The sequence below is a fragment of the Salvelinus alpinus genome, chromosome 4 (assembly GCF_045679555.1).
Source record: "Salvelinus alpinus chromosome 4, SLU_Salpinus.1, whole genome shotgun sequence".
Lineage (NCBI taxonomy): Eukaryota > Metazoa > Chordata > Actinopteri > Salmoniformes > Salmonidae > Salvelinus > Salvelinus alpinus.
In genome coordinates this window covers 63277877-63298605 of record NC_092089.1, presented here as the reverse complement: position 1 = coordinate 63298605, position 20729 = coordinate 63277877, and the positions used below count along the sequence as shown (strand labels likewise).

Sequence of the window (20729 nt, the reverse complement as noted above, 5' to 3'; positions counted from 1 at the left end):
GCTATCTGTGCTGTGGACTACCACCTCATGCTTGGATTTTTTATTAACGTTGCCCTATGTCTATGCCCCTATGGCTGCATTTACACAGGCAGCCCAATTTGGATCGTTTTGCCACTAACTGGTCTTTCGACCAATCAGATCAGATATTTTGTCAAAAAATGGTCTGCCTGTGAAAATGCAGCCAAAGTAAACGTGTGAGCTAATATAGCTGCATACCAGGGCTCATCTGTTAATTCAAGGAAATGTGATATCTTGTCGATGATTCATGACTTCCTGTAATGATTGGCTACCATTACTGATACTCATTTAGTATCCATGGCCATGTCGCTATGCTCTGCTCTGTGTGTTTCAGGAACATCTGAGTCACATCGGCCCTGAAGAGTTTGTACAAGCCTTTGTTCAGAAAGACAAACTGGTTAGCACTCAGGTATGGTATAGTATACGGCACTTTGTCAGTGGAAATAACATTACAATATACCGCTGTGTGAATCATTTTTTGGCCTTTTGAAAAGAGTGTGTGAGAGAGAGAGGGAGTATGAGTGTTTCAGCATCACTAATTAGAAGGCAGTTCTATAGGGCCACTCAGGGGCCAGCAGGTCACTAAGGCCCCGCTCTGCCTGGGGCTCACTTTAATGATGATGACTGGACACAACACACACACACATACACACAGTTGCACACACACACACACTACGTTATTTTTAACTCTACATCTCTCTCTCCATCTCTCTCGCACACGCTCCTTTGCTCTCTTTCATTCTTGCAACTTCTCTCTCTTTATTTGCCTGTCTTTTGTTGCTTTCTTGCTCTCTGTTTCTCTCCCTCTCTCCCTCTCTCTCTCTCGCTGTAGTAATTACCCTATTTCCATTGTCTCTGCCAGCTGCTGATGACATTAACACAGGGAGGGGGCGTGTCTGTCTGTCTGTCTATAGTTAGATAGATGCCTCCATAACATCAGACGAAACCCCTATAGCACCTATAACTTCAACTCAGTCAGCCCACTGGGAACACACTGGTTGAATCAACGTTTCCACGTAATTTCAATGAAATGACGTTGAACCAACATGGAATACATGTTGAATTGAGATCTGCGTCCAGCTAAAACGTATATTATCATGGCGAAATCGTTTCAATCCACATAAAATGACAACAATGAACTCCTTTATTGATCACTGAGGGCCTGATTTAGACTTAATAGAAGAAAAAAAGGGGAAAAGAAGAAACCCATTGAAACACAGCGTAAACCGAGCCCGTGCACTTGGGCAGATACTGTGTGTGACTGTGCGAGAGCGAAGTCTTGCATGTCACTCGTCTCAAAATCTGCGGCACTGCTCGTGGCAACACCATTTCGCTGAGTCTACCTTTAAACGTACAATTGCAAACAGCAACAACAACAAAAAAACACATTCCTTAAGAGATGATCGGCCTACAGAAAACATTTACACCTCTCGTCAACAGTTTTGGGCCAGAGTTTTAAACTCACTAAGGGGCACTAGTACATCCAGGTGAAGCATTTCTCACAGACTGTTCCATGTCTCCGGTGCACATTGGGAAAAGTCTTGCCTAACTCGGTAGTGACCCTGGGTACTTTAAGTAGCAACCACCTAGTAGACCGTGTCTGGTAACTGCTGGCGGTGAAGGAGAGCAGGCTACCAAGGTAGAGAGGGAGTTTACTCAGAAGGGCTTTGTAGATTAAGCACGTACAAATGTAGCTGTCTGCGCATGTGAAGCGACGTCCAGCCCACCATTTGATACAAGATGCAACGGTGGGTTTGCAACTTGGCATTTGAAACAAGACGCACAGATGCATGATAAACTCAGTCCAGTCTCTTTAACACAGAAGAGGCTGCATGCATATACAATAAGTCGCCATAATCAATTACAGAAAGAAACTGGCTTGAACAAGCTTCTTTCTAGCCTCAAAACGGGAGGCAAGCCTTGTTACGAAAATAAATAAAAAACAATTTCAGTTTAAGCTTCCTCACAAGATTATTTACATGAACCTTGTAAAACAGCTTATCGTCCCAACCAAAGACCAAGGTATTTGTATGATGACACCTTTTCAATGGGTGTGCCCCAGACATCAAAATGCTAACCTTCTCTGGCTGAGAGGGAGCTCTGGTAAAGGTCATGAAGTAGACTTAACATGGACTTAGTGTAAGTCAATAAAACATGGACTTAAGTCCATGTTAAGTCTACTTATCTCAAGTCTGGATAGGGACCTGCATGCCTAGTAAGGTGGCCCTCTGTGGTCCTGATGTACAGTATTGTGTGCGTGTGTCTCTTGCAGCCGTGTTTCAGTGAGCAGAAGAAGAAGACCACTAACTTGGAGGCTTATGTCAGGTGGTTCAATAGGCTGTGCTACCTGGTGGCCACTGAGATCTGCATGGTAAATGATTTCACGTGTTATTCTCATCTTTGTTGTGCAATGTAGTTTTACTACCCTCCGATCCCCATTGTGAGTAGTATTACTACACTCAGATCCCCATTGTGAGTAGCATTACTACCCTCAGATCCCCATTGTGAGTAGCATTACTATCCTCAGATCCCCATTGTGAGTAGCATTACTACCCTCCGATCCCCATTGTGAGTAGCATTACTACCCTCCGATCCCCATTGTGAGTAGCATTACTACCCTCCGATCCCCATTGTGAGTAGCATTACTACCCTCAGATCCCCCTTGTGAGTAGTATTACTACCCTCAGATCCCCATTGTGAGTAGTATTACTACCCTCAGATCCCCATTGTGAGTAGTATTACTACCCTCCGATCCCCATTGTGAGTAGCATTACTACCCTCAGATCCCCCTTGTGAGTAGTATTACTACCCTCCGATCCCCATTGTGAGTAGCATTACTACCCTCAGATCCCCCTTGTGAGTAGCATTACTACCCTCAGATCCCCCTTGTGAGTAGTATTACTACCCTCAGATCCCCCTTGTGAGTAGTATTACTACCCTCAGATCCTCATTGTGAGTAGTATTACTACCCTCAGATCCCCATTGTGAGTAGTATTACTACCCTCAGATCCCCATTGTGAGTAGTATTACTACCCTCAGATCCCCATTGTGAGTAGTATTACTACCCTCAGATCCCCATTGTGAGTAGTATTACTACCCTCCGATCCCCATTGTGAGTAGTATTACTACCCTCAGATCCCCATTGTGAGTAGTATTACTACCCTCCGATCCCCATTGTGAGTAGTATTACTACCCTCAGATCCCCATTGTGAGTAGTATTACTACCCTCCGATCCCCATTGTGAGTAGTATTACTACCCTCAGATCCCCATTGTGAGTAGTATTACTACCCTCCGATCCCCATTGTGAGTAGTATTACTACCCTCAGATCCCCATTGTGAGTAGCATTACTACCCTCAGATCCCCATTGTGAGTAGTATTACTACCCTCAGATCCCCATTGTGAGTAGTATTACTACCCTCAGATCCCCATTGTGAGTAGTATTACTACCCTCAGATCCCCCTTGTGAGTAGTATTACTACCCTCAGATCCTCATTGTGAGTAGTATTACTACCCTCAGATCCCCATTGTGAGTAGTATTACTACCCTCAGATCCCCATTGTGAGTAGTATTACTACCCTCAGATCCCCATTGTGAGTAGTATTACTACCCTCAGATCCCCATTGTGAGTAGTATTACTACCCTCCGATCCCCATTGTGAGTAGTATTACTACCCTCAGATCCCCATTGTGAGTAGTATTACTACCCTCCGATCCCCATTGTGAGTAGTATTACTACCCTCAGATCCCCATTGTGAGTAGTATTACTACCCTCCGATCCCCATTGTGAGTAGTATTACTACCCTCAGATCCCCATTGTGAGTAGTATTACTACCCTCCGATCCCCATTGTGAGTAGTATTACTACCCTCAGATCCCCATTGTGAGTAGCATTACTACCCTCCGATCCCCCTTGTGAGTAGTATTACTACCCTCAGATCCCCATTGTGAGTAGTATTACTACCCTCAGATCCCCATTGTGAGTAGCATTACTACCCTCCGATCCCCATTGTGAGTAGTATTACTACCCTCCGATCCCCATTGTGAGTAGTATTACTACCCTCCGATCCCCATTGTGAGTAGTATTACTACCCTCAGATCCCCATTGTGAGTAGTATTACTACCCTCAGATCCCCATTGTGAGTAGTATTACTACCCTCAGATCCCCATTGTGAGTAGTATTACTACCCTCCGATCCCCATTGTGAGTAGTATTACTACCCTCAGATCCCCATTGTGAGTAGTATTACTACCCTCAGATCCCCATTGTGAGTAGTATTACTACCCTCAGATCCCCATTGTGAGTAGTATTACTACCCTCCGATCCCCATTGTGAGTAGTATTACTACCCTCAGATCCCCATTGTGAGTAGCATTACTACCCTCAGATCCCCATTGTGAGTGGTATTACTACCCTCCGATCCCCATTGTGAGTAGCATTACTACCCTCAGATCCCCATTGTGAGTAGCATTACTATCCTCAGATCCCCCTTGTGAGTTGCATTACTACCCTCAGATCCCCATTGTGAGTAGCATTACTACCCTCAGATCCCCATTGTGAGTAGTATTACTACCCTCAGATCCCCATTGTGAGTAGTATTACTACCCTCAGATCCCCATTGTGAGTAGTATTACTACCCTCAGATCCCCATTGTGAGTAGTATTACTACCCTCAGATCCCCATTGTGAGTAGTATTACTACCCTCCGATCCCCATTGTGAGTAGTATTACTACCCTCAGATCCCCCTTGTGAGTAGTATTACTACCCTCAGATCCCCCTTGTGAGTAGTATTACTACCCTCAGATCCCCATTGTGAGTAGTATTACTACCCTCAGATCCCCATTGTGAGTAGTATTACTACCCTCAGATCCCCATTGTGAGTAGTATTACTACCCTCAGATCCCCATTGTGAGTAGTATTACTACCCTCAGATCCCCATTGTGAGTAGTATTACGACCCTCCGCTCCCCATTGTGAGTAGTATTACTACCCTCAGATCCCCCTTGTGAGTAGTATTACTACCCTCCGATCCCCATTGTGAGTAGCATTACTACCCTCAGATCCCCATTGTGAGTAGTATTACTACCCTCAGATCCCCCTTGTGAGTAGTATTACTACCCTCAGATCCCCATTGTGAGTAGTATTACTACCCTCAGATCCCCATTGTGAGTAGCATTACTACCCTCAGATCCCCATTGTGAGTAGTATTACTACCCTCCGATCCCCATTGTGAGTAGTATTACTACCCTCAGATCCCCATTGTGAGTAGTATTACTACCCTCCGATCCCCATTGTGAGTAGCATTACTACCCTCAGATCCCCATTGTGAGTAGTATTACTATCCTCAGATCCCCATTGTGAGTAGTATTACTACCCTCAGATCCCCATTGTGAGTAGTATTACTACCCTCCGATCCCCATTGTGAGTAGTATTACTACCCTCCGATCCCCATTGTGAGTAGTATTACTACCCTCAGATCCCCATTGTGAGTAGCATTACTACCCTCAGATCCCCATTGTGAGTAGCATTACTACCCTCCGATCCCCATTGTGACTGTGAGGCAGTATACTTTCTTCCCAGAACTGGGCCAAATATATTTCGTTTTGCATCTAATTTACATCCAGCATATCTCACTATCAGCTTGTTTATGCCTCCTCTCAGCCTGCTAAGAAGAAGCAGAGAGCCCAGGTGATTGAGTTCTTCATCGATGTGGCCAGAGAGTGTTTCAACATCGGCAACTTCAACTCCCTCATGGCCATCATCTGTGAGTGTCTCGGCTGTATCCCACACGATACAAGATCATACACTGATATTTGGCAATATTCTGACATTTGACGTGTGTCTGCTACTCTAGCTGGTATGAATATGAGTCCTGTGTCTCGGCTGAAGAAGACCTGGGGGAAAGCCAAGACTGCCAAGTTCTTCATTCTGGAGGTACAACTCACTAATATAGAACAGTATGTCCTTGGTAGAATATGGAGAAAAGACTTTACCTGCCTATTAAATGACAATTTAATCTTGTGGGTTTGTTCGCACGTGGTAAGCGTTTGTACATTCACTCTAACAAAACAGTACACAATTAAGGTCACTCACCCCTCTAAATAACTTGAAATAGTCTAACCAGGTCTTGTCTTGAAGTTGCCTGGGCTAGTTAGTACCAGCCAACCTCTTTCGCCAATTAGCTTCAGCCAGCTGGTGTGCGACCAGGGCAAAGTGGGTTTGACATTGGAAAGCCTATCCCTGGCGCTAGTTATGGACTATCAATAAATTACACAATTTAAAGGGGACAATATTTTCATGTTTCTCATGTTTTAGTTGTCATATTAAATGGTTTAAATATTTGTATATGAATTTTTACAATTTATAGTTGGTTTGAGGTTTTTATAAGTCATTGAAATGTGGACCTATTGACCTTTTCAAATATTGTCCCATGTGCATTGTGTAATTTAATGATAGTCCCTAACTAACCCCATAGGGATATCGAATGTCATACCAAATTGACCATGGGCTTTACATTCAGGTCACACACTGCGTTACAAATTGATGATTACTTGGATGCTGCCAGTCGTGAGCATGTGGGAAGGCTGGAAATAAACCCATGCCAAGGAAAACTGTTACGGTACCCTTCATTCCGTGACATACCATTTTTTCTTATAATCTTACAAATCTCTATTTTGGACGAGACTGACTTTACTACCAAAATCACCCGATTTACACTTTGTAGTCAATTTTGACACTGGAATAAACGTTTCTGACTCGTATAGATGCCACATAGGCCGTTTTCAAAATGAGAAGTTTCTTTTTAAGGGCAGTCGCTCTTTAAAAACATGGTTTTAGTGCCACAATAAGGTGGGACCAATGCTTATCATGGACAACTTTGTAATGCTATGTTGTTCTCCCATACAGCATCAGATGGACCCTACTGGAAACTTCTACAACTACAGAACAGCACTGAGGGGAGCTGCCCACAGGTCCCAGACTGCTAATAGCAACAGGGAGAAGGTAGCCTACAGTTCAACCCAGTATTCTCTATTTCATCTAACTCTGACCTAAACTATTGGACTCACCTGACTCACCTGACCCAGTTTCTTGCATCAAAACCCAGTGCACTAAACTTTAAATGAATATTTTTCAATATCTCTCTTTCTATCTCTCTTTTTTTTAGATTGTGATTCCCTTCTTCAGCCTACTGATCAAAGATATCTACTTCCTGAATGAGGGATGTGCCAACCGCTTGCCCAATGGCCATGTCCATTTTGCGGTAAGGCTACAAATATTATACTGATACTTAAAAATGTAGGATTTTATTTTATTCTCTCTCTCACTCTCTCTAATGGGGCGTGTCCTTTGTTGATTTGGTTTTCAGAAATTTGTGGAGTTGGCTCGTCAGGTGGGAGAGTTTATGACGTGGAAACAGATGGAGTGTCCGTTTGAGACAGACAGGAGCATCCTACACTACCTCCACACTGCTCCCATCTTCAGTGAGGACGGTAAGACACACAGTCGCACCTTACATGAGCCGATGATTACATTTTTTTTTTGCAGCACTAGCAATCGTTGCTTCAACATTTCTCCATTGAAAATTAGCAACCTTTTATAATCTGGGTAATTTTGATTGGCAGCACCACCTAGTGGGCAATTTTTGTAATCCTGCAATCAGAGCACAGATATTGGTAATGTGATCAGTCTGCCGTTCAAATTTCTTTGGGGAAAACATGGTGGCTATTTTGAGCTGAAGTGAGAGAAAATCATCTCCCGTTATGAAATTAAATGTTGGCCATTCACCTCTAAAATGTTTCTTCACTATAATATTTGATCATGATACATTAATACATACATACAGTGTTCAGTTTCATGTTTATCTGACAAAAATATCCACGCTGGGGGCGCATGCTAATCGATTAGCGTGCTAATCGTAGCCCATGTATAGTCAATGTGACAAACTGTCTAAATTAGCTAGCTAGCTAGCCTCATACAATGTTACCTAGCTATACCCATTTACATTTTGTTTTTCATTTGAGTGTTTTGTATGTTTAACTAGCTGGCTAGCTAGCTTAATACCATTCACATCTTTCTAGCTTATGATTATGAAGTTAAGACTGCTAAATCTAGTCTTTATCTTTATGTCTGCATTGCCATTTACTTGACTGGCAGCGGGTTGAGTAGGATGAACAGGGCAGAGACAACATCTCTTTATTGCTTGATTCTTAGCTGATTATTTTCAGTACAGCTGTGGCAGTCAACAGGCAATAACAAACTATAGGAGATAAGCAAATAAATGGGGAGATAAAGTTTGGAATTGATCTACAGTGCCTTTGGTACCGTTCCCGAGATCTGTGCCTCGACACAATCCTGTGTCGGAGCTCTACGGACAATTCCTTCGACCTCATGGCTTGGTTTTTGCTCTGACATTAACTGTCAACATTGGGACCTCATATAGACAGCCTTTCCAAATCCTGTCCAATCAATTGAATTTACCACAGGTGGACTCCAATGAAGTTGTAGAAAAATCTCAATGATGATCAATGGAAACAGGAGGCACCTGAGCTCAATTTTCGAGTCTCATAGCAAAGGGTCTGAATACTTATGTAAATTAAGGTATTTGCAAAAATGTTTTCATTTTGTAATTATGGGGTATTGTGTGCAGATTGCTGAGAAAATAAATTGTATTTAATCCATTTTATAATAAGGCTGTAACATAACAAAATGTGGAAAAAGTCAAGGGGTCTGAATAGTTTCCGAAGGCACTGTATGCTTTATATGAAATGTATTTTTCATGTCTATGTTACTCATAGCTCATTAATGCTCCAATGTCTCATACGCCACTCCGTTGCCTACAACATTGCTCTGCAATATTTCCCCCCCCAGAAATTCTAGTGTATCATCATTTTTACAGTTCAAAATGATAGTCACACATCACAGTAAATACACGGCTGAAACTGATACAACGTATCAGATTTGAATATGTAATTGATGCTTTCTTTTTCTCTGTCATCCCTAGGACTCTATCTGGCATCCTATGAGAGTGAGAGTCCAGAGAACCAGGTGGAGAAGGACAGATGGAAAGCACTCAGGTAAGATAGATATTTCTATACTGCATGTATATTTATATACTGTATGTATATTTATATACTGTACACATGTATGTATGTGTGTACAGTATATGTACAGTTGAAGTCGGAAGTTTACATACACTTAGGTTGGAGTCATTAAAACTCGTTTTTCAACCACTCCACAAATTTCTTGTTAACAAACTATAGTTTTGGCAAGTCGGTTAGGACATCTACTTTGTGCATGACACAAGTAATTGTTCCAACAATTGTTTACAGACAGATTATTTCACTTATAATTCACTGTATCACAATTCCAGTGGGTCAGAAGTTTACATACACTATGTTGACTGTGCCTTTTTAAACAACTTGGAAAATTACAGAAAATGTTGTCATGGCTTTAGAAACTTCTGATAGGCTAATTTATATATTTTGAGTCAATTGGAGGTGTACCTGTGGATGTATTTCAAGGCCTTCCTTCAAACTCAGTGCCTCTTTGCTTGACTTCATGGGAAAATCAAAAGAAAAAAAAATGGTAGACCTTCACAAGTCTGGTTCATCCTTGGGAGCAATTTCCAAACGCCTGAAGGTACCACGTTCATCTGTGCAAACAATAGTATGCAAGTATAAACACCATGGGACCACGCAGCCGTCATACCGCTGAGGAAGGAGACGCGTTCTGTCTCCTAGAGATGAACGTACTTTGGTGCGAAAAGTGCAAATCAATCCCAGAACAACATCAAAGGACCTTGTGAAGATGCTGGAGGAAACAGGTACAAAAGTATCTATATCCATAGTAAAACGAGTCCTTTATCGACATAACCTGAAAGGACGCTCAGCAAGGAAAAAGCCACTGCTCCGAAACCACCATAAAAAAGCCAGACTACAATTTGCAACTGCACATGGGAACAAAGATCGTACTTTTTGGAGAAATGTCCTCTGGTCTGATGAAACAAAAATAGAACTGTGTGGTCATAATGACCATCGTTATGTTTGGAGAAAAAAGGGGGAGGCTTGCAAGCCGAAAAACACCATCCCAACCGTGAAGCACAGGGGTGGCAGCATCATGTTGTGGGGGTGCTTTGCTGCAGGAGAGAATGGGGCACTTCACAAAATAGATGGCATCATGAGGAAATAAAATTATGTGGATATATTAAAGCAACATCTCAAGACATCTATCAGGAAGTTCAAGCTTGGTTTGCAAATGGGTCTTCCAAATGGACAATGACCCCAAGCATACTTCCAAAGTCGTGGCAAAATGGCTTAAGGACAACAAAGTCAAGGTATTGGAGTGGCCATCACAAAGCCCTGATTTCAATCCAATAGAATGTGTGGGCAGAACTGAAAAAGCATGTGCGAGCAAGGAGGCCTACAAACCTGACTCAGTTACACCAGCTCTGTCAGCAGGAATGGGCCAAAATTCACCCAACTTATTGTGGGAAGCTTGTGGAAGGCTTCCCGAAACGTTTGACCCAAGTTAAACAATTTAAAGGAAATGCTACCAAATACTAATTGAGTGTATGTAAACTTCTGACCCACTGGGAATTTGATGAAGGAATTAAAAGCTGAAATAAATCATTCTCTCTACTATTATTCTGACATTTCACATTCTTAAAATAAAGTGGTGATCCTAACTGACCTAAGACAGGGTATTTTTACTAGGATTAAATGTCAGGAATTGTGAAAAACTGAGTTTAAATGTATTTGGCTAAGGTGTATGTAAACTTCCGACTTCAACTGTATGTATATGTGTGTGTGTGTACATACATACATACATACATACATACATACATACATACATACATACATACATACATACATACATACATACATACATACATACATACATACATACATACATACATACACTGAGTGTATAAAACATTAGGAATACCTGCTCTTTCCATGGCATAGACTGACCAGGTGAATCGAGGTGAAAGGTATGAACCCTGTTTGATGTCACCTGTTACATCAACTTCAGTCATTGTAGATAAAGGGGAGGAGACAGGTTAAAGAAAGATTTTTAAGCCTTGAGACAATTGAGACATGGGTCGTGTATGTGTGCCATTCAGAGGGTGAACGGGCAAGACAATGTTTAAATCTGTGTTGTTGTATGTGTTGAACTGCTTTGCTTTATCTTGGCCAGGTCGCAGTTGCAAATGAGAACTTGTTCTCAACTGCCTACCTGGTAAAATAAAGGTGAAATATAAAAGTTAAACCTACCCGGCATGAAAATAAACCATGGGGAAAAGCGTCCTCCATTCGCTATTTAAGTGCATTTCGATACAGGTGCATTAAAATCGTCCATTCTAAATCAAAACAAATGTCACACATATATTATTTAGTATATGTAAAGACAAGATTAACCAAGAAAAGTCTGATGTGTGACAATATTAGCCTATCACTTGTGAATGATTTATTATTACTTGTGAATGATGCCCAGCATAAGAAACAAAGCCTTTTTTTGCAACTTTTTCTGATCATAGTTTTGTTTCTCATGTAACCTAGCCCATAGGCCTATATGTTTTGATAAGGTTTGTTATCACAACTAAAGTGGCCCGATAACTTCTTAAAATGAAGCACATTAATCCGCTTTACAAGGGGTGTAGAGCCTAACTGGCATATATAAGCAGCGTGTGAGTTTCGAGTTTGGGGAAGATCATTTTCCCCATAAAAATGCACCTTCATAATAAAAGCATTACATGCATAATTGCATTTGCGGTCACATTTTATAATGGTGTTTTCCGTTAATGGAACATTCACACATAGCCTACTACCATGTTCGCATTGCTGCGCTTATAATGTGAGGAAATAGCTTAATAGTTTAGCAACATTTTAAGCTGTTGCGTCAGCCACATTGCATAAAAAAAGGTGTTTTGATGCTAGTGGTTGTATTAATTTGGGATCTATCGCATCCCACAACTGTCTCAGATTATGTTTGGAATATTTATTTCTCGCACAGTATAGAATAGGTAGACTTTTGTATTATGGGGGATAGTAGATTGACATAGGCTAGTGTTTTTGCTGTTCGTTAGGCCTACTCATCTTGTTGGCTGACGGAATATAAATGTGGACAGTTCTTCCAATTTGCACCTCGGAATTGGATAAGGACGCACGCAGTTGTGACCCCGATGTGTCTGGCTTCATTTGAAGCCTGTGAGAAAGACCAGATCACGTGACTGAGAGCCAATCGAGTGAGAGGGTTTCCGATTGCGCAGCACACTCCGGGAAACAAAAGGAATTTATTTTTTAAGGGTGCATTACGGCCACAAAGGGGATGCTGCCGTGAAATTCGAGGCATTTTCAAGTGCTTGTCAAATTGTGAATGAGAGATTATTGGAGTGTGTACAGCCTGCGCAACACACAAAGCAGAACTCATGCCTTTCAAGAGACCTTGTTTCAAATCATCATTATAATCTCATCATGCAGCCATACAATGTATAAAAAAATCTAAACATATAGCCCAACGTTTGTTAAGTTACATTAACTACTCTAAATTAAGCATATAGAAGTACCTATTTATTTGTTAATTGCTCAACACAGAATAGCCGCATGTGCGCACTCCCTCAAATCGTTTGGAGACAATATTTCTAGTTTATTCAGCTTTGTTCTTCATACTATAAAATAAAATAAAATAATGCCACGGAATTATAAGCAAACTTGTCTGCTAAATGAACTAGTGTAGCCCACAGCCATTTGGCATAGCCAGATCAGGACCTAATATAAGGACAACTCAGAGTTTGCTATTCTGTTCTTCTGAAATAGACTACATTGTCTTCCTATCATGCTTCTTTAGACCTATCTAAAATAAATAATAGATTTATTGTGAAGGTGTAGGCTATATTACATGGGTTGATTAGACTTCAAGCTATCTCCTGAAGCCAGGAGATGCTAAATGTGTTTATGTTAATTACCGTTCAATTACCATATGACCGACAGTTATTTGCTTGACAATCACCGGCTGACGAAATTACGTAACCGCCACAGCCCTACATGGCCATCGTCCCTGTGGAATGCTTTCAACACCGTGTAGTCCATGCCCCGAAGAATTGAGGCTGTTCTGAGGGCAAAAGTGGCACCCTTCCCTCCTCCCTTTTGAGGTATGGAATCTACAAGGTGTCAAAAGTGTTCCACCGGGATGATCGCCTAGCATCTACTACCATGCCCCGTACAAAGGCGCTGGTCAGTCGATGTCATGAAAAGAGCAGGTGGACTGGTATTCACTGTCTTTTCTCTTTGCTTATTTGAGCTGTTCTTGCCATAATATGGACTTGGTCTTTTACCAAATAGGGCTATCTTCTGTATACCACCCCTAACTTGTCACAACACAACTAATTGGCTCAAACGCATTAAGAAGGAAAGAAATTCCACAAATGAACTTTTAACAAGGCACACCTGTTAATTGAAATGCATTCCAGGTGACAACCTCATGAAGCTGGTTGAGAAAATGCCAAGAGTAGGCAGAGCTGTCATCAAGGCAAAGGGTGGCTACTTCGAAGAATCTATATTTTGATTTGTTTAACACTTTTTTTTGGTTACTACATGATTCCAAATGTTTTATTTCATAGTTTTGATGTCTTTACTTTTATTCTGCAATGTAAGATAAACCCTTGAATGAGTAGGTGTGTCCAAACTTTTGACTGGTACTGTATTTGTTTTTGTTTTCAAAACGACTTTGAGATTCTTGATTGTAATGACAAGTGCTACAGTGGCTTGCGAAAATATTCACCCCCCTTGGCATTTTTCCTATTTTGTTGCCTTACAACCTGAAATTAAAATTGATTTTTTGGTGGGTTTGTATCATTTGATTTACACAACATGCATACATACCACTTTGAAGATGCAAAATGTTTTTATTGTGATACAAACAAGAAATAAGACAAAAATAACAGAAAACTTGAGCGTGCATAACTATTCACCACCCCAAAGTCAATACTTTGTAGAGCCACCTTTTGCAGCAATTATAGCTGCACGTCTCTTGGGGTATGTCTCTCTAAGCTTGGCACATCTAGCCACTGGGATTTTTGCCCATTCTTCTTGGCAAAACTGCTCCAGCTCCTTCAAGTTGGATGGGTTCCGCTGGTGTACAGCAATCTTTACGTTAAACCACAGATTCTCAATTGGATTGAGGTCTGAGCTTTGACTAGGCCATTCCAAGACATTGAACTGTTTCCCCTTAAACCACTCGGGTGTTGCTTTAGCAGTATGGTTTGGGTCATTGTCCTGCTGGACGGTGAACCTCCATCCCAGTGTCAAATCTCTGGAAGACTGAAACAGGTTTCTCTCAAGAATTGACCTGTATTTAGCGCCATCCATCATTCCTTCAATTCTGACCAGTTTTCCAGTCCCTGCCGATAAAAAAACATCCCCACAGCATGATGCTGCCACCACAATGCTTCACTGGGATGGTGTTCTCGGGGTGATGGGAGGTGTTGGGTTTGCGCCAGGCAGCGTTTTCCTTGATGGTCAAAAAGCTCAATTTTAGTCCCATCTGACCAGAGTACCTTCTTCCATATGTTTAGGGAGTCTCCCACATGCCTTTTGGCGAACACCAAACGTGTTTGCTTATTTTTTTTCTTTCTTTTTTTCTTTCTTAAGCAATGGCTTTTTTCTGACCACTCTTCAGTAAAGCCCAGCTCTGTGGAGTGTACGGCTTAAAACGGTCCTATTGACAGATACTCCAATCTCCGCTGTGGAGCTTTGCAGCTCCTTCAGGGTTATCTTTGGTCTCTTTGTTGCCTCTCTGATTAATGCCCTTCTTGCCTGGTCCATTAGTTTTGTTGGGCGGCCCTCACTTGGCAGGTTTGTTGTGGTAGCATATTCTTTAAATTTTTTAATAATGGATTTAAATGGTGCTCCGTGGGATGTTCAAAGTTTCCAACCCTGATCTGTACTTCTCCACAACTTTGTCCCTGACCTGTTTGGAGAGCTCCTTGGTCTTCATGGTGCCGCTTGCTTGGTGGTGCCCCTTGCTTAGTGGTGTTGCAGACTCTGGGGCCTTTCAGAATAGGTGTATATATACTGAGATCATGTGAAAGATCATGTGACATTTAGATTGCACACATGTGGGCTTTATTTAACTAATTATGTGACTTCTGAATGTAATTGGTTGCACCAGATCTTATTTAGGGGCTTCATAGCAAAGGGGGGGAATACATATGCACATACCACTTTTATGTTTTTATTATCATTTTGTTTTTAAACAAGTGATTTTTTTCATTTCACTTCACCAATTTGGACTATCTTGTGTATGTCCATTACATGAAATCCAAATAAAAATCCATTTAAATGACAGGTTGTAATGCAACAAAATAGGAAAAACACCAAAGGGGATGAATACTTTTGCCAGGCACTGTATATAAAATACATGTATTATTATTATTATTATTATTATTATTATTATTATATAGTCTAATGAGTGACATAGTCAGCTCAATCAAATATGAAATGAAAAGCTGCAGTTGTAAAATCTTATTTTGTCTTACCTTATTGAAACCACCTGTGTCTTTCCTCCTATCTTTCTCCAGATCTAATATTCTGGGGAAGACAAAAGAGTTAAAAGAGCTAAGAGAGCACCATGGCAGCTAACCCCCAGGCCAGCCCAGCGAAGGAGGGAGTCGGTGTACTGCACTACAATAAACTGTGAAAGAGCCTAGCTGGTACTTAGGTGTTTTTCTACACATGAAGAATAGAAACGAGGAAACAATCATGATGAACAGGATTCATCACCAACATGACCAGTAAAAAAACAAGAAAAGAAGAACAAACGTCAACAAGCGGTGAAAAGTGAAGCTATCATGGACACTGACTGGAGTATAAGGCCATTACTTTTGGTTGGACTATTGTACATTGGCTACATTGGGTACTGTATGTTAGTGAGGGATAGATCTATCCCTCCATCTTGTTGCATATTTACTCTTTGGGCTCATGTTTGCTACCGGAGTGTTCAGTTACAGTGACAGGGAAATCTACTGCTTTTTGAAATGAAATTCCTACTGAAATTGTTGTTATATTATCCTATTTCTCGATCCTTTCCTTCACTCCCCCACTTCCTCACTCCCATCCTCTCTCACACATACACCCTATTTGTGTTGTGTACGTTTTCTATTGTACTGTAAGAATCTGGTTAAAAGTAAGAGTTACTATGATGTGAAGGGCACTGGCTTGCCCACTTACTGGCTTGCCCACTTGTGTTTGGTCCTCTAAAGACTACTAATGATGACTACTACTGAGTACTTGCAATGACTGGAGAGGCCTACAGCATTATATCATTCCACATACAGTACATAAATACATAGACTGCATAGTGCGTGTCTGCAGGGCTGGCTACAGGCATAAGCGGACGCTTAGGACACGCGGTCGCTAGGGGGCCCCCGGCCAAAACATTTTTGATAATTTATTTTGGAACTCCATTGGGGTCTCAACTTTCTATTGAGTGTTAAACTAGTATAATACACCAGGTGCAATTTAGAAATGTGGTTGTGCATCGACAGTGTTTCTCTTGTTATGTCAGTCACTCAATTACCTGACAATTAGCCATGCCAATGTTTTGATTGGTAGTAAGTCTAGCCAGCTATCTAAACTTGTAATAATCATGGCTGAATAATGGGGACCCCTCTCCAGGGGACCTCCACTGATTTTGTTAGTCATTATCACTCAGATATCATATTAACATGTCATAAGTCATGGCAAAATATGTAGAATTGCAGGAAATTTGCTTTAAAACTGCTAACCTTTCTCTCCACCCCATTGGAAAATGGGTAGAATTGCATGAAATTAGGTGTAAACTGTAAATGTTTTCACTGCCCATGGCAAAATGAGTATAATTGCATTACATGTGTTGTAAAATTGCACAATTGTCTCTCCGCCCCATGGTAAAATGTGTATAATTGCAGGAAATGAACTTCAAAAGCAGACATTTTCTCTCTGCCATCAAGAAGGGAGCCACTAAAATGTTTTGCCTCTCTCTTAGGGCCCCCAAAAGGCTAGATTCAGTCATCTGTGTGTGTGTGTGTGTGTGTGTGTGTGTGTGTGTGTGTGTGTGTGTGTGTGTGTGTGTGTGTGTGTGTGTGTGTGTGTGTGCGTGTGCATGTGTGTGTGTGTATAATTCCCTCATCTCATTACATGAGTTGTCAACTATTGTGAAATCAACAAAAAATGTCACCAGGTCGTTGGATTTAAGTTAAAAGTTAAGTGGAAAAAAAACGAAATGTCCTGACGTTGATTAAATCCAATGAGTTTTCCACGTTGATTCAACATCATCACATAGATTTAAGACGTGTAAACAATGTTGATTCAACCAGTTTTTGCACAGTGGGCAGGGTATTCTCATCACCATGTATTAATCTACTGTACCTGTACATTTTAGGATTGGGGGGCTTGGGATATCAGTGTTGTTTACTCCTATGTGGAAATGAATTGTGCCATGAAAAACGACAGCAAAACAATCAATCATGTCCAGAGCCAGGCCTGTGTATAGATTGTGTATATATGACTACTTTTCCCATGTAGCCCCTGACATCTTTCTGCTCTCCAGGAAGTAGTCTCTCTCTGACTGATGTTCAGTTGTCTGATATTTATTGAGATTTCTGTAATGACAGATGTATATGGTTTTGTTTTGTTATTATTTTATTGTATTCCTCTATTGAAAACAAAGTCTTCTAAATGGCATGCTAAAGACAGTGTTTTACAGGGGCATTATATGTAGGGTTCCACCAATGAAATACTGGAGGGATTTGAGACCACTTTGGAATATGAGCTATGTGATTCCATGTTTTTAAGAGACAGTTTTGATTCATTTTCATATGATTGATGTTCAAGTGATGCATTTATAGCCCTTTCCTTCATTAAACAACAATCTCACGCTCACTCCTCTCTCTCTCTCAAAACAGTTATGAAATAGTCATTTAACTCTTCCCCTGCCCTGTTGCCTACACCCATGTCATGCCACACTGTGTGCTGTCCTGTAGGATCAGGAGTTCTCCAAGGTAGTTGTTTTCAGTGCAGTGTTTTCAGTGAAGTGTGTGTGCGTGTGACACCCTGAAGCAGGCAGATCAATGATACCATTTTATTTACTGGCCAGTTTACAAGATTCTGACTGAAATAAATGGCTTTTAATAAAAATGTAACCCTGCTCAATGTGTTGATTTCATAGTACTGTAGGCCCATAGGCCTAGCCTACATTGAAGTCTTGTAAAAAAAAAAGTTCAACGTGTTATGCACCCAGATCTACAGGAGGGCATGTTCTGATGAGACCATTTTAGTCGCTACTGTTGCCCATGGAGTGAAATAATGTTCATCTCTTCACACCTATGTTCAAAATAAGGAGCTTGAGTTGACCATGCCAGAGACGATGTAAGAATACTGTAAGAATACAGTAAAGCATAGAAATGAGGAAGTGGTAAAGCTCTTGTGTTCATTTTAGGGACAATTTATGTGCATGAACTCTTGATTGTGTTAAAAAGGAATGTATATTATCATCTTTTGGCTAAATGACAAATAGCATCTAGTAGTGTTTACCTATGCTCTTCTAAGGTCCTCCTCTCCACCACCATTGGTTGTTTGCACTGTTGTTATGGAGTGGAAACAGTTTTCAGCTCTTCACACCTTCTACTGTACTGCATGTGGCTCTTTCTATAAATAAAGGGGCCAATGTATAACTTCAGGGTGAACATTTCAAAATGGTTTAATATACATAAAAAATATGATTTTATTGCAGCTTCACATCTGTAGTTACAAAGGTCGGCACATTGAGACCATAACTCCACCTAGCAACAACAAAACAGCCCCATCCTCAGTAGCTTTCCATCTAAGTTGTCAATGTCATAATTGATCCATAACAATACATGTTCCACCTCTCCCACAGTAACTTTACAAAATTCAAACTTGCAATGCTTTCCTTTCATTATTAGTTTTTTTGTGCATGAATACAATTGCTCACTGTTCGTTGTTGGCATTTCCTGCCTAAGTTTGCCCACTTTGCCAGTGAAATAATCATTAAAATAATTGCCAACATCAAATGGTTTTGTGATGAATAAGCTATCTGATTCGATGAAAGATGGTTGAATTTGTCTTTCTGCCCATAATTTCATTTAAAGTACTCAAACGTTTTTTTTCCCATCATTCTTTATATCATTGATCATTGGCTTCATAATAAAGTTTCTTTAAAATAAGTAAGTCAGTCAGATGTGCAGCCAGACTTATTAGCCACGTATTATTGCCGCATCTCTTTCAACCATACAGTTTTTCAATTCCTCATCAATCCATGGAGCCTTAACAGTTATAACAGTCAGTTTCGTAACAGGTGCATTTTTATCAATAATTGGAAGAAGCAATTTCAGAAATTCATCAAGTGCAGCTTCTGGATGCTCCTCATTAATCACATCAGACCAAGAAATATTTTTAACATCATCCACATAAGAGTCACAGAAAAATATTTTGTATGATCTCTTATACACTATTTTAGGCCCAGCTGTTGGAACTTTGGCTATCCTGGATATAGCCACTATATTGTGGTCACTGCATCTAATGGGTACAGATACAGCTTTAGAACAAAGTTCTACAGTATTAGTAAAAATGTGATCGATACATGTGGATGATCTTGTTCCTGTAGTGTTTGTAAACACCCTGGTAGGTTGATTAATAACCTGAACCAGATTACAGGCACAGGTTACAATAAGAAGCTTCCTCTTGAGCGGACAGCTTGATGAAAACCAGTCAATATTCAGGTCCCCAAGAAAGTAGACCTCTCTGTTTACATCACATACTGTACACTATCAAGCATTTCACACATATTATTTAGATACTGACTGTTAGCACTTGGTGGCCTATAGCAACACCCCAAAAGAAAAGGATTTAGATGTGCCAAGTGAACCTGCAACCGCAACACTTCAATAACACTTGACATAAGATCTTCTCCAAGCATTACAGGGATATGGCTCTGAATATATCCAGCAACAACTCCCCCATAAGCATTTCTGTCTCTTCTATAGATGTTATATCCTTGTATTGCTACTGATGTACCATCAAATTAATTATCTAAGTGAGTCTCAGAAATGGCTAATATATGAATGTTATCTGATGTTAGCAAGTTATTGATTTTATGAACCTTATTTCTAAGGCTACATGTATTAATATGGGCTATTTTCAGGCCTTACCTGGGTAGCTTATCAGAGATAGACACAATACTGAAAAGAGCAAACAAATCAAGAGAAAAAAATATACATACAGCAGTCCATTAGTCAGTGTGTGTGTGTGTGTGTGTGTGTGTGTTTTATTTTATTTATTTTTATTTTACCGTTATTTTACCAGGTAAGTTGACTGAGAACACGTTCTCATTTGCAGCAACGACCTGGGGAATAGTTACAGGGGAGAGGAGGGGGATGAATGAGCCAATTGTACACTGGGGATTATTAGGTGACCGTGATGGTTGAGGGCCAGATTGGGAATTTAGCCAGGACACCGGGGTTAACACCCCTACTCTTACGATAAGTGCCATGGGATCTTTAATGACCTCAGAGAGTCAGGACACCCGTTTAACGTCCCATCCGAAAGACGGCACCCTACACAGAGCAGTGTCCCCAATCACTGCCCTGGGGCATTGGGATCTTTGTTTAGACCAGAGGAAAGAGTGCCTCCTACTGGCCCTCCAACACCACTTCCAGCAG

The 20729-nt window shown here is 40.8% G+C and overlaps 1 protein-coding gene across 1 annotated transcript in view; it reads left to right on the top strand.

The window, feature by feature from the left end:
• Positions 1-18191, top strand: part of LOC139574106 (ras-GEF domain-containing family member 1C-like) — a 52494-nt gene extending 34303 nt beyond the window's left edge. The window contains exons 6-14 of the mRNA XM_071398287.1: positions 353-427; positions 2291-2389; positions 5675-5777; positions 5868-5947; positions 6920-7015; positions 7179-7274; positions 7380-7503; positions 9015-9087; positions 15591-18191. Coding sequence (XP_071254388.1) covers positions 353-427; positions 2291-2389; positions 5675-5777; positions 5868-5947; positions 6920-7015; positions 7179-7274; positions 7380-7503; positions 9015-9087; positions 15591-15651 — 807 coding nt within the window. The 3' untranslated portion in view covers positions 15652-18191. The remainder of the gene's footprint in view (positions 1-352; positions 428-2290; positions 2390-5674; positions 5778-5867; positions 5948-6919; positions 7016-7178; positions 7275-7379; positions 7504-9014; positions 9088-15590) is intronic.
• Positions 18192-20729: the final 2538 nt, after the last annotated feature.